At 39.7% G+C, this 14,321-nt stretch overlaps 1 protein-coding gene across 1 annotated transcript in view; it reads left to right on the top strand.

The window, feature by feature from the left end:
- Positions 1-1,739, top strand: part of SGIP1 (SH3GL interacting endocytic adaptor 1) — a 106,089-nt gene extending 104,350 nt beyond the window's left edge. The window contains exons 25-26 of the mRNA XM_077825368.1: positions 1-165; positions 1,670-1,739. Coding sequence (XP_077681494.1) covers positions 1-165; positions 1,670-1,692 — 188 coding nt within the window. The 3' untranslated portion in view covers positions 1,693-1,739. The remainder of the gene's footprint in view (positions 166-1,669) is intronic.
- The last annotated feature ends 12,582 nt before the right edge of the window (positions 1,740-14,321 follow it).

Genomic DNA, 14,321 nt, shown 5'->3' with positions numbered 1-14,321 from the left:
GTGTGGGTTCTTTGCTGGCAAGATTCCAGCTTTCTGAAGGACCAAGCAAACCTTCGCCATTGGTAGTGCAGTTTACGAGTGAAGGGAGCACTCTCTCCAGCTGTGATATTGAACTTGTTGGGGCAGGATACCGGTTTTCACTCATTAAAAAGAGATTTGCAGCAGGTAAGCATGTCACGAACCCCTTCTCCTCAATTGGGTGGGGACTGTATCAGTAGGAGTAACAGGTGCTGGCCACTTGCCATACATTTATCCCTGCAGTGAAGAAAGAGTTTGCAAGATAAGGCACTAAGAAGAGGGGATAACTCCTGTACATAGGGCTCTGATAAAAGGTGTCTATATAAAATACTTATTGTTTTACCAAAATAAACTATGTTTTGTGCCTTTAGCAACAAGAGTTCACACATGCACAAAGTACAGTACAATCTACACTAGGGACCATCCCCAAAAGCTACCCCTTCTCTTTAGAGGCTGCTTTAAAGTTTCATGAAGATTTCTAGAACCATTTTGTTCAGGGTTTAATTAATCACCTCTTCCAAGTGATTGATTTTTGTTGGTCCTTTGGATGACTCCTTAAGACTGGTTTTACTGTATCTTCCAAAGGTCTGTTTAACTGGACATGAGCTATTAGAAATGAAACGTTGAAGAGACATCACTGCTTTGCCAACTGAGTGAGAGGCAGATATTGTTCTGTAAAACTGCTAATATATCCTGCTAAAATTCTTACGTTTTGCTCTTGGTACATATGTTACTGACTCTCAAAGGCATGAAGGACAAGATTGGAAGGGGATGCATGTGCGCCTGTGCAGGGGAGTGCTGAGGTATAAAATGTTGATGGCTCCAGGAGGGGCACGTTCTGTGCCCCCACCACAGTCCTCGGAGTTCTGCCCCCTCATTGATTATTGGGGGGGGGCATGCCTCTGCTTGCCCCCTCCTTGTGCATGCCTCTATGTGAATGTATGTCTGTGTCCGTGTCTGCCCATGCAGGGAGCAGACTTCATGCATGTACATATTAAAAAACAATGATAGAGTAGTTTTCACTATTGTTGCCTACACCTAGTGTAAGTAAATTCTGGCCTAATGTTTTAATTCACTCTTGCAGGCACAAGGGGGAGGGTTCATCCCTAGGAGAGGCAAGCAGTGGTATCACCACCGGTCTCCATTGGGTTTTACGCCAGGGACAGCTGTTTTAAGTGCCATCAAGGGATCTATAGGCGTTTCACTGGCAGAATCTTCACAGGACATGTATTGAATAAGCACAGCTCCCAGCCAGGCTGGCCCAACCCCACTTCTTCCATGTTTGTGAATAACATTGTTTGGGTTCAGGCCCCTTGTTGGAGTGGAGAGGGAAGGTAATGTGCCACTGAACCCCTGCTCTCAGTGGACGTTCTGCATCTGGGGTTGCAGGGCCTGGGCTCCTCTAGGACAGAGAGAATGAGCACCTGTGTATGAAATGTGGCATTTGCTAAATGGGTGAGACAGATGCATATTCAAAAAACACAATCAGGGTGTGATTTTGCAGTGACCAGTGTAAAACCAGAACTATGTCACTGTGGAACCAGGGTGAGATCAAGTATCACTGTTTAACTTTGCTATGGATCTAGTTACAAAATAGACGGGGGAAATCATACGCTCAGTAACCTGTTGTTTTAACATATTCTATTTATAGGAAAATACTTGGCTGATAACTAATGGAAGCTTATGCAAGTATATGGAAAATCCATATAACCACGGACTGCTGTGTGGAACAGGTTTGAATTACGGTTTAAGGGAAATGAACTAAATTCTGCACTTGGGGCACTTCTGTTGGAAGTGTCAGCGACTTTCAGCATTTTTTCCTGAGAAGACCACTGTCTTGACCAGTCCTACAGTATTTACTTCTAGATGTAACATTGTTAATGGTTTTAAAATGTAATTATTGTATTTGTAAATTGTACTCATTCCAGTAAGGCTGTATTTTGGCAGTTAGACACTTGAGTTTTAGAATTTTACCATTCATGAAATGGATGTAATTTAAACTGTGGTATACAAATTTAATAGTAGTACTGTTGAATGGCACAATGCTTACAGAGGTAGATTACATTTTGTCAATATATATACGATTTAAATACAATACTGGTAGCTGTTAAAAAGGGGGTGCCTCATGAAAAAAGAGAGTTGAGTAGAACCTGCAAACTGATTTACTTTTTCTTCAGTCCTTAGTATGTCTTATAATAGTGCTAAATAAAAGGTCTATCTTCAATTGTTTAGCTGGTTGAACTCCAAAAGAATATTTTAATAAATGCAGAGGTTTTAACTTATTTTCCCCCCTTCCCTCCCAAAAACCCAACCAACCAAAATACAAAAACCGAATGTCCATATTTCTTAAAATACTTATTTCAAACTTCATAACAAATAATGCAACTTTTCCAAACACTGTCTTCTACTTTTATGGACTCTTGTTTCTTCTCAATATTCTGACACTTCACAAATGTGTAGATTATTAAATAAGCAGGCAGTTTAAGACATTTAGTGATGACTCTGTATGTCCACAGACTGTAACTGTATTAAAGGGCACATTTTCAGCAACCACCTCCACTTTTGCAGTGCTGTTCGTTGGGGGATTTTGGAGCACCCTATGTAAGATGCTTCACAGACATACAGAAAAGTTCCTAGTCTCAATAGTCAAGAGCCTAAGCAAGCAAACAAACCCCCCCCTCCCCCCAAAGATAACTGGAGAAAGATTGGTTTCAGAGTAGAGCCGTGTTAGTCTGTATCAGCAAAAAGAACAGGAGTACTTGTGGCACCTTTAAAGACCAACAAATTTATTTGAGGAGAAAGAATGTAATATAACCCTATTATGTAGCCCTGATACAGCACTTTTTATCCATAGATCATAAAGTGCTTTATACAATTGAAGAAGGATTTAGCTCTGTTTTACACATAGGGAAATTGAGGCACTGAAAACTTAAGTCCTGCACAAGGTAACAGAGTTGAGTCAATGACAGTGTCAGAAATAGAACCCAGGTCTCCTAACTCACTGTCTTTTATCTTGTCAACTGGACAATTTTGTATTGTGCAAAGACTGAGTAGTTAGAACGTTTCAAATATTTTGAACTGAGAGCGCTAACTCCTGGTTTGGTCCATTATAGACACAGTAGAACTAGTAAAAACTTTCTAACCAGTAAAAACTTTTAAAGTGCTCTCACTGTATATTTGTCACACAACTTGTCAGGTCTGTGGTTTTATTTATTTTATATATTTATTTATTTATTTAGGTACTCTAGCATTTTTTAACACTGAACTGTAATGTGAGCTAAATTAAAAGATTAGAAAGTGAAACTTAAAAATGGGGTTAACTGTTAGTTTGGCAGCTAACTGTGCCCATTGTCTATTTTGCGTGCACAATGTACACATTTGTACATGCAGGTCTTATACCCAGTTTTCTCATTTGCATTAGAAAATAGCTGTACTTGGAAAAATAGTTGTATGCATAAAAGTGAGTGCTTAAAATTGGAGTCTGTGGCTGAAAATTTGGCCCTATATGTTTCTTCTGAGATTGGCATAGTCAATCTCAATTCCACTATACTACGTTGTGTTTGTGGAATTGAGTTTCATGCATGTAAGGAGAGCAGAATGTCAACCAAGATTTTCTGTGTGGCTCTAAGATGAGAAATTTTTCTTTTGGATAGGAAACTACTTTAAAGAAAACTTCATGAAACTGCAGACTTAACAATGTGCAGCCTAATAGGTGAGCCAGTCTTCAGTAGAAAAAGGACGTTACGTTTGTCTTCACAGTTCTCTTGAATTCTGTCATACTAGGGTGTGCTAGAATATTAATTTCACAAATCTTCATCTGCTGTGATAAACCAGGTGTCTATATCTTGCCTTTACACTTTGAAAAGTTACTGAATGAGGAACATGTCTCATCTTGGATGAACTGCAAAATTAAAGATGGGCCTGAACCAAGCCCTTGATTCAAACACCCCCAGCTCTAGACAAAGTTGGGATCCAAATGCAATTTACATTTTGGGACACAGACCCATTACTGTATGAAATGCAACTGAAAATTATTTTTGAGGTAAAATTGGCATGTCTTAGCCTACTGCTGGCAAACATAGTGATGTCATTTGTGACATGTCAGCTGAAATGGTAGAAAGGTAGTTTCTGTTCTGTTTTAATGTAAAACTTGTGCTGTGTGAAAATGAAATATCTGTTCAAAATTAAACATTAAAATTGTTCTAATGTTGAGGTACACAGAGAACTACAAGATCACCCATTAATTATGATGTTGGGTATTATATAGAAATATGTGTAATACCAAATAATGTTAATTTTCAGCCTCTAAATTCATTCCCCATATCATTAGTGTCCCAAAAGTTGCCAGCAACAGGCTCACAAATGTCAATCAAAAATAAAAGCATTATTTTCATGTACATGTCCCAGATCATACATGTAGATAAGTGCTTATTAGCAGCTGAACTTTGAGTGCTTTTTTTTTAAGTACACCTTTCTTTTAAAATTACTGAGAGCAAATAAGGAAATCTAGAAATATTGAAACTCTGAGCACAGTCCTAGATTAATAATTCAATATATATGTTAAAGATGATCAACTTTTGTTGGTGTGTGCATGTTCACAAAAAATAAAATGTAACAGGATAGAGATTAAAATACAATTGTTATAAAAATTCATACATCCTCCAAACATTTAAAAGTGAACAAGACAGTATTCCTAAATAGGGGATTTGCCAGTCTGGTTTGATTTTTTCCCCTGATTGGAAATATGACTGTATTGACTATATAACCAACATCTATTTGAAATAGGAACTGAATATAGGGCAAGTAATTAACAATAAAAACCTACAAAAAAGAGAATTCTTCAAATCTGTTTATGAAATATACAATACATAATTTGCAAAACCATGCTTCAAAAATTGTAATCCATACAAAAATGTTTTTTAAAAACGTAAATATTACTGGTATACATGTAACTCACTTTATATTTTATGTTAAGGAGATTTAGAACTTGATAATGATTAACACAAATTATGGCAGCTTTTTAAAATGTTGCAGAAAAGAACCTGTTCTATTTATACTGTAAAATGCCCACTTGAAAAACTGCATAGCCTCCCTGATGTGAACTGAATATGAATAGACCAGATGGGGTACATAGGTACCTGTATAACTATACACCTCTATTACATCGAAAGTAGTAAATACTAGCTCTTTGTGGACAGAGGTTATCCATATATTGTAAACTCAGTTCAGGAAAACTCTCATAGCAGAAGAATCTCCTACACTGACTCAGCTGTGGTGAGGCTAACAGGACATTTTCACAAAGAACAAGTATGTGCAGTAACCATAAGTTTGTTTCAAGAACTGAATGACTGATTTAACCAAATCTACAATTACATCCATCACTACAATTTTCATTATTAAAAAAGATCATGTAACTAGGAAAGTCCTGTTGAAAAGACAAGTCTTATACATTGGAGCGCTATTCTGCCCTAGCTTATGTTCAGCATATCTCAGATTTTCTGCTCTTTGAATGAGTGTCTTTAGCACTGTGATACGCTGTCCAAAATTACATTATTTAGCACTTATATAGTCCTGTCCGTCAAACCCTTTTCCATCATCATGATCTGATTTCCAGCATTTGAGTAAGTGCGCATTTGCACCTTTGTGCATACGTGGCTAGATACTGTAGGTGAGCTTTCAACCAAGTGTGTATGCATGCAATTTGCGTGCATATGTTCAGATGTGTTCAGGCAAAGTATGGAGACAGCAAACTGGGCCCTTAATCACAATCCTCACAATGTGAGGTAGGTAGAAATGCATAGAAATTCTGGGCTAGATGGATAAGTTTCAAGTCTTCTTTCCTTGAATAAAAATTAAACAATTCTGTCTTAAGAAAACAAGAGTACACAGATGTAAAGGTGCTCCAGAGTTTTATACATTAGGTCTGTGTTCTGCATCTCTATTTTATAGCATCAGACTCTCCAGCCCGTTACTCTGCTTTGAGGTGCTCCAGTGGAACAAAGCATATTTAAACCTGGCTTAACTGTGTACTTGAATTCTCCAATGCTCCAAGGCTTCCATAGTGGTACCTAAACCACTCACCTTCCTGCCCCACAGTGAAGGAGGCACATAGGCTCAGGATCATCCTGGCTGATCACTAGCTGCTAGAACAGACCCTGTGGGCTGTTGGCAACCGATGTAAAATAGAGCAGCCTAAAGTCTGGGGACTAGGTCAAAGCTCCAGGATCGGAGAGCACAGCGATGGTTTAACATCATATTTGCTTACCCATCCCAACCCCTGACTTGCATCAAACACGGCATGGCTGGTTGGAAGGATATGGACCAGAGTATCAGAGATCGCCAGGTTCACCCTGTACTGGCAGTGTAATTGCCAAATGAAGAAATTGTTCAAGAACAGTTTGTCAAGTATGTTAAGGACAAACAGGCTTTTCTTCAGTATCACTTACTTGTGTCTTCTCTTTCCATCCAAACACATCAAACCCTTTAGGTTCTTTTGTAAGAAAACTCCATGCCTTCTTCTGTCCCTGTTAGCGTCTCCTCATAGTGACAGTAAGAGACTAGCTTCAGGTCTTTGTTTGCCATTGCAGTTAAGGCAATTGGCAGACTTTATTACTCTTCCAGCAGTGGTCCTGTTCAGGGTGGAGGAATTTGAATGTGTCAATCTGTTATACCAATAAAATAAAAACCAGCAGGATCTTATTAAAGGGGAAAAGGCAAAATGCCACATTTATTGTGAATACAGAAAGAATCATAGTAAGCAGTTATAGCTATAACATTCCATTCAATTTCATATTTATTCACACATTCATTCATACACACACACACAGGTTCTGCAAGGTTGTTATCATAGTTACCAGCCTTAGAGTTGCTCATGCCAAGCCACTGGCCAGGTGGCCTGGACATGAGGAGGGAGCAGGGCCTTGTCAGATGCTCCTAGAAGTTGGTTTGCAGAATCAGACCCCAAAGTTCTCACTTTCTAGAGTTCATTTTTATAGGAATTTCTTCCTATGCCAGTCTATGGGAATTGCTTCATCATGCTGTTGCTGAATCAATCAGCAGATGGCACATTCCTGATGGCTCTGTGCTGCCAGATGTTACCTTGTTCTTTGGTTCTCCCATTCTTGAGGCTGTTGGGTGGATTCCAATCTGCCCTCCGGGGGTCCTCTGGTTATTTCCACTTGACGCCTTCTTCAGCCGATGGACACTGGATTGTTAGGCTGGCACCCCCCTGATCATTCAGTTATTATCCACACCAAGCATCCATCCGCATACATCCTCTATCTCTATTTTAATCACAATTGTTAACAAAGCTAGATGAATACAACAAAAGGGCAGGGAGTCTCTGGGTGCTGTTTCTGTTGTTACAGAGTATTGCTTTGAGTCTCTCTCTATGTGAGTAGTTGTTGTTACAAAGAATTGCTTTGAGAACAGACTCTGTCTTAGAATGTACTAACGCAATTAGCAGCTTGCAAGTTTTACCTCCACGATGATTGCAGACTTGGGTCTTTTAGATGTTAAGAATATTCATTCTTTTCTTTTTCAGTTTGGTAACCATTGTATGTGAATGTGTCACTCCAGAAGCAAACAGGGCTCTATTTCTAGTTTCCCTTGTATGGTACATAACAGTATCAGAAATGGAGATTTTGCTAGGTAGGGTTTTTTTTTGGTGGTCTCACCTCAAAATGAAGTTTCCTTTCAATTCGTAATGACAGAGTTGTGTAGTTTTATTTTTTGAAATAGAACTGGGTAGCATTCATCACCAGAGTATATGTCTAAGGAAAGCGAAATATTCGGCCTAAACAGGTGGACTGTGGACACACATACTATATCAATTTTCAGCTCACCTATATTCCTCCTTATGTAAGACTTCTTTAGGCCACCTTTATCTGTTTCTTAATAGTTATGTAAAATCATTCAATATTATGAAATACTACCATACAATAAGTACCCGACTCGTTTTTTGATTATTTTTCTTCTTAAATATCACTTTCTTTCTGTGTAGCTTTTTGTTTTAAGGCTACTTGCCACAAAGCTCCTATTTCTGCTCAGATCCATTAAGGTCCCTTTGTATAACCTGTGGAACTTAAATGACACACAAAATATTTGTCCCAGAAGCATAACCTTGCAGACAGGGAGTTATGTTCACCAACCAGAAAGTTATTTCAGCCTGCTAGAGACAGGACTGGAAGAGAGCCTCTTGGTAGGGATTGACATTGCAAAAAAAATCAGGATTTATTTCCCTTTGCCATCTGTTGGTAGGATGATGCAATATTTGCAGTCTGGGCTGGAGAAACTGTCATTAAAAATGTATAACTGAAATTATGTACATCTGTACTTTTGACAATGAAGGTCCAGCTTTTGCTTTGTTTTAATGTTATCGAAGTAAATATTAGATATTTATTTTGAACTTCTAGTGCTCAGTTTTAAAAACTGGTCGCACTCATTTTGCACTTGCAGTTTTATACTCATAAATAATTGTGAGCAGAATTAATTGTAGGTGCACATAATGGCATTTAGGTATCTACATACCCACAAAAATCAAGTAGTTGAGCATTTAAATAATATAATTTGGGTTCATGAAGGGTACACCTGCTGTCCTCTAGATAAGCAAAATGGAAGGCTGGCTTGAGACCCTTAAAAGATTTTGCCCTTAAAGTGAAAAATATATTTTGTTTTTTTACAACACAATTCTGGACTAACAAACACCTATTGATGATGGCATTCTGTTGAATTGAAATGCTAATGTTAAAGAGCTGCACACAAGAAGACACTGGTGAATGATCCTGTGCAAATGTTTTAATGGTTCTTTCTAAGATCTTTTCAGCATAAGCATAATCTGAACAATCACTGCTTAATGTTTTGTATCAAAGACATTTTTAAATGGCTGGATCACAATAAACAATAATTGTTAGACAGCCTGAGAGGCTGAAACAATGTGAAACATCTTTCACTGAATGTTTACAATGCAACATAAAAAGGTAATGATGGTTTTCCTCCGATCTTTCATCCCATTCTTGTTCCTCAGTTTTCTAGCTGTACAGTAACTTGACATTAAGTTGAGTACAGTTCCTGTCTGTATGCACTTCACTGAAAGGTGCTCAGAATTCTGCATTTACAGAAAAACTCTGAATAGCTTGACAATTTCTTAAATACAGTACAAAATATTGTCACACTTAAACTTTTGACATCTATTTTGGCATAGACTTAACAGAACCAGTTTGATATATGAAATATAGATTTATTTCCCCAACTCTTATTAATGGGTATTGTTTTTACATAAGATGCTTTGTTTAAAAATCTTCATTTTAGAGCTTACCATGACCAAAATATATAATATCACACAAAATGCTATGTTCCTGAAAGGAAATTACTCTCTCAAAAGACTCCATTCCAAAATCAGAGTGTTTGTTTCCTTACAAATTTTCTAGGAAGGGAATTCTTGTGGAGTTGGATATCTTTTTATGCTAGTAAGTATTTTAGTTATTGCACCATTAAACATGGCTAGAAATGAGCTATAGAAATGTAAGACAATGATCTCTCCCTGTGTGATTTCCCCCTTTATCTTTAAGAGTGGGAGTACAGATATTGCTGCTTGATCAATTTTTCTTGACAATTTCTAGTGTTCATTTGGTGATGTTATTCAAAGTTTTACATATAAGCAGGACTTCATTACAGGCCAAGCAGTATGTGAAAAGTCAGTCCAGAATCAGCTTTTTTAATGAGGGTCTAGAATATTATTGATCCTCTGTTTGAAATTAACTTACTTGTTTCTTACAAGTTGCTTGACAAACCTTTGTGTAAATGAGGTATTGCAGTTTAATTCTTAAGCCAAATGTGCTCTGTTTAAAACCACATCTTCCACCCCCCCCCCCCACCACCACCACTGTATACCTAAGAAAATAAGGCATCTTAGAGGAAGTTCAAGTTTTTCCAAAGATAATTATATCAACCAATTACTTCATGTCAGAGAAATTCTGTCAAAATGTACATGGTCATTGGGTGGATTGAGTCAAAATAATATATTACAGTGTAGAGCCCTAAACCCTCAAACATTTATGTACGTGTCTTCAGTGGGACTTCACACATGCTTAACTTTCAGCATGAGTGCACGTATTTACAGAATTGGCCCTATTTACTAACTCTTATGTTGTTAGTAATGCTCCAAACATCTACACTAAGTCCCAGAAGTGAATTGGATTTCCAAGTGTACTGCCCTATATATTGTTTTATAAAATACCTTGTGTACAAAATGTTTAAATATGTGGATTAAGTTTCACAAGTATATTTTTAAGATTTAAGTTAAAAAGTTAGTCTGGCCTTTTTAGCCTACACATGCAATTAAATATACTGTATCTTTAGTCTATGATGCCCTAGTTACTGCTTAGTCTGTGATGAAAACTTTGCTGCTTACCTAATATCCTCAGAGAAAAACTGTAAAAGATACAACGATTTGTTGCATTTGACATACTGCAGCAAAGCTTTGTATTTGACCACTGGTAATATGAATGTGTTGTATTGACTTGTTGAAGATAATCATGAAACAACATATTTTAAATGTTACTTGCCTTATAGATTAGGATACAAATATGTGGATATCATTTTTGTAAATAATGTTTTTTATAAATATCTTTCCTTCATGATATTTCCCAATGACCCATTTCACAAAATCCTGAATATGCAATTATTTACCATATAGACTATTACAACAAATAAGGTCCCAATTCCAGAACAAGTTTATTAATTCTATACATAAGAACAAAATTAAGTACCTGATTAAGTTGTAATTTAAATGTGACTTTTTTTTTCTTGAAAATAAATGAGAAACATTAAAATACTCTATTTTTTTGTTTTGGATCAGTTTCTAAATGTAGTATTTGCAATGTTATTACCACAAGGTTAAACATATGACAGTGAATCAGAATTGTCTGCTGTTATCCTTGGCACCATAAATAATGAATAATGCTTTCCCCTGTCAAAACATTTATATGGTTTTATTTTAGTCATTTTTGCTAATTTAGTGCTGAAGAAAGGTAAGGATCCTTAGCACTGCCCTGTGTCTTACATATATTATAGGTAGTGATCATGCAATCAGATGTGTGTGATAGTTTTTCGTAATGTACTGTTTGTTAATACCAATGTATATGTAGCATTTATAAATGTTTAACATTTATCATATGCATGTGGACTTGATTTTGAGGTAAATGTGCCACTAATGTGTAAATAACTCGTATTCAGGAAGGATATTATGGTGTTTATATTATGGATAAGGCTACGTTTTAGTCACGGGCAGTAAATAAAAAAAAAAATCTGTGCACTGCCTCTGCCAAGAGCGCCAGCTCCGCAGCTCCCATTGGCTGGGCACCACGGCCAATGGGAGCTGTGAGGGTGGCGCCTACAGGTGAAAGCAGTGCACAGAACTGCCTAGCCAGGCCTCCACCTAGGACCTGAGGGAGGGGGATGTCACCACATCCGGGGAGTCCCCCCGAAGTAAACGCCGCCCAGAGCCCTCTCCCTGTCCCATGCCCCAACCCCCTCACCCCCCCATGCCCAAACTCCTGCTGCTGCTGGGGGAGAGGGGCACGGTGGCCTGAGACCGTCCCAGCAGCGGCTGGTGCAACTGGCCAAGGGGCTGCCTGAGCTGCTCAGATGGCCTCTGGGCCAGGTGCACAGGCTGCTGCAGAAGTCAGAGGTCACAGAATCAGTGACTTCCATGACAAACTAGCAGCCTTAATCATGAAGTAATGACTCCATAGTTAAGTTTGAATTTTGCACTTAACAGAGACTGAGTCCCTGCTTTATGTGTGAAAAATACAGCGCTCCCACCTCCCCCGCAAAAAATACAGCACTTACTCTTTTTGAGTACAAAATGAATTTTCTTCTCAGAATTCACAAGCAACTCAACTAGCTTTAGGAATTAAAATTATTTAAAAATGAGTCCTTCATGAAATTTATCACCCAGCATCAGACCAGTTTTCCCCATACTGTTCTCAGTAACAGAATAACACACTCTTCATTCAATCTTTCCATGTAGTTCAAACTCACTGGAAACTTGTACATGGGCTACATTTGAATATTTGTTTAGAGTTATTGGTCATTTTTTCCCACTCTTCATAACTGAAAGTTTCTCCTGCATCAGGGGTTCCTGCTCTACTCCTGAAGTGTCCTGCAGCACTTGTAAGGGTAGATTGCTAGTCTGTGTGGTGTTGGCATATAGGGGTGTCACTGAGGACAGGATTAAGGTTGCAGTGTGGGGGTGGTATGTATCTTAACTTGGTATGTCATGGTTTTCAGATATTTAAGTATGTGTTACCTTAACTCATTGTTTCCCAATTTTCAGAAGCTTAAGTTTAGCCATTCCCCACATTCTGGAAGAGTACAAGGCAGCATTGGGCAACCTTAACTCTGTGTTAATGATGTTTCTGGGCCATTAATTTCCTTGTTTTTGTTTTTTAAATATTTTCTCAGCATTCTTCTCTTCCACAGGCCAACTCTGCCCCTAAACTCCCTCAGGCTCCTTGGGAATGATTACTCCAGCTAGAGAATGCACTTGGCTGGAGTAGTCTCCTCACTGCCTGTCCAACTTTTTCCTGCACTGCTCTGACCTCCCCTTTATCATAGAAACAGCAGCAGTGGAGGAAAAGGGAGATCTAGATCCCGCTCCATCTGCTTAGTGGAGCACTCATGGAGATGAACTGTTAGGGATGAGGGGTATTTGTAGGAAAAGGTGGGAGGGAAGGGCAGGAGGGCTTAGATGGCTCCACTTCCTCTCCCCCAGCCAGTATGTCACTGCAGAGGAAGATGCCCAACTTTCCCTCTGCTGTCACCACTTCTGAGCTTCCATAACATAAAAGGGCCCTTTGATGATGATCTGAAAAAATGACATTTTTGAAAACCCAGCTCTTCATTAAAGCTCTAGTCATCAAACAGGGTTTCTGAAATTCCTTATATTATTGAGGGGCATTATCTAAGGGTATGCTGCCCTCTCAGAACTCAGCATCTGTGCCAGCACACAGCACGGAGGGGCAAAAGTTGACAAAGGGGCAGCAGTACCCCCCTATATCCTTCCAAACCCCCTTTACTGTTCCAGTACCCCCCGTACTTCCTTCACTGCTAATTCCTCTGCCATGCCCATTGCTTTTGACCACTCCACATCCACTGCTACTGAGAGCCCATTCACCCCAATACCAGTCACCTACCCGATCCCCCCTCCTCCTTGCCTGGTAAAGTTGGAGGGATTAGGGGGAGGAGGGAATTGGGTGGTGCTGTGAGGAGTTCATGTATCAGCTAGACCAGGGGTGGGCAAACTTTTTGGCTCAAGGGCCACATCGGGGTTGCGAAACTGTATGGAGGGCCAGGTAGGTAAGGCTGTGCCTCCGCAAACAGGTTGGCCCCTGCCCCATCCGCCCCCTGACTGCCCCCCTCAGGACTCCCAACCCATCCAACTCCCCCTTCTCCCCTGACCACCCCCTCCCGGGACCCCCTAACCAACTCCCTGGGACCTCACCCCCATCTAACCCCCCCGGCCCCTGACTGCCCCTACCTCTATCCACACCCTCACCCCCTGACAGGCCCCCCGGGACTCCCACACCTATTAAACTGCCCCCTGCTCCCCGTCCCCTGACCGCCCCCCGGGACCTCCTGCCCCTTATCTCATCACCTCTCCCTGCCCCCTTACCATGCCACTCAGAGCAGCAGGATTGGCTTATTGGAAAGCCTGTGAGGTGGGCGGGCGCAAGCCATGCTACCCGCGTGGGAGGGGGAACAGCAGGGGCGCTAGCCTTCCCGGCCGGGAGCTCAAGGCCGGGTAGGATAGTCCTGCGAGCCGGATGTGACCCACGGGCTGTAGTTTGCCTACCTCTGAGCTAAACGCAGGACAGTTTGGCTAATATGTGGAGAAGAGGCTATGCACTTCACTTTCAGCACAGGAAGCTCAGAGTTATGAAGTAGACCATTAATTTCAGAGAGAGATTCTCAGCTGAATCAGAAAAATGCAACTAGAAGTACTAAAGCTTTTGTAATGCAACAACTCTTTAAATACTTCTAAACTGGTCCTTGTTACTGTTCAATATTTGATCTTGGGACAGTCCATGCTATAAATTTCACACTTAAAAATTATATTGAGCTAGCTGCATCTATACTAGGGGTTAGGTCAAACCAACTACAGAGCTCAAGGTGTGGAATTTTTCACGGCCCTTGGCAATGTAGCTAGGTCAATCTAATTTTTAAGTGTAGAACAGTTGATAGGGTTTTTCCCCCCTATCTCTGCACCAAAAAAGTTATTAGAATCTGAAAATGTTATGAGA

This window comes from Eretmochelys imbricata, chromosome 8 (assembly GCF_965152235.1).
Source record: "Eretmochelys imbricata isolate rEreImb1 chromosome 8, rEreImb1.hap1, whole genome shotgun sequence".
Classification (NCBI taxonomy): Eukaryota; Metazoa; Chordata; order Testudines; family Cheloniidae; genus Eretmochelys; species Eretmochelys imbricata.
The sequence above is the reverse complement of the archived record's forward strand: the minus strand, read 5'-3'. Positions and strand labels throughout refer to the sequence as shown.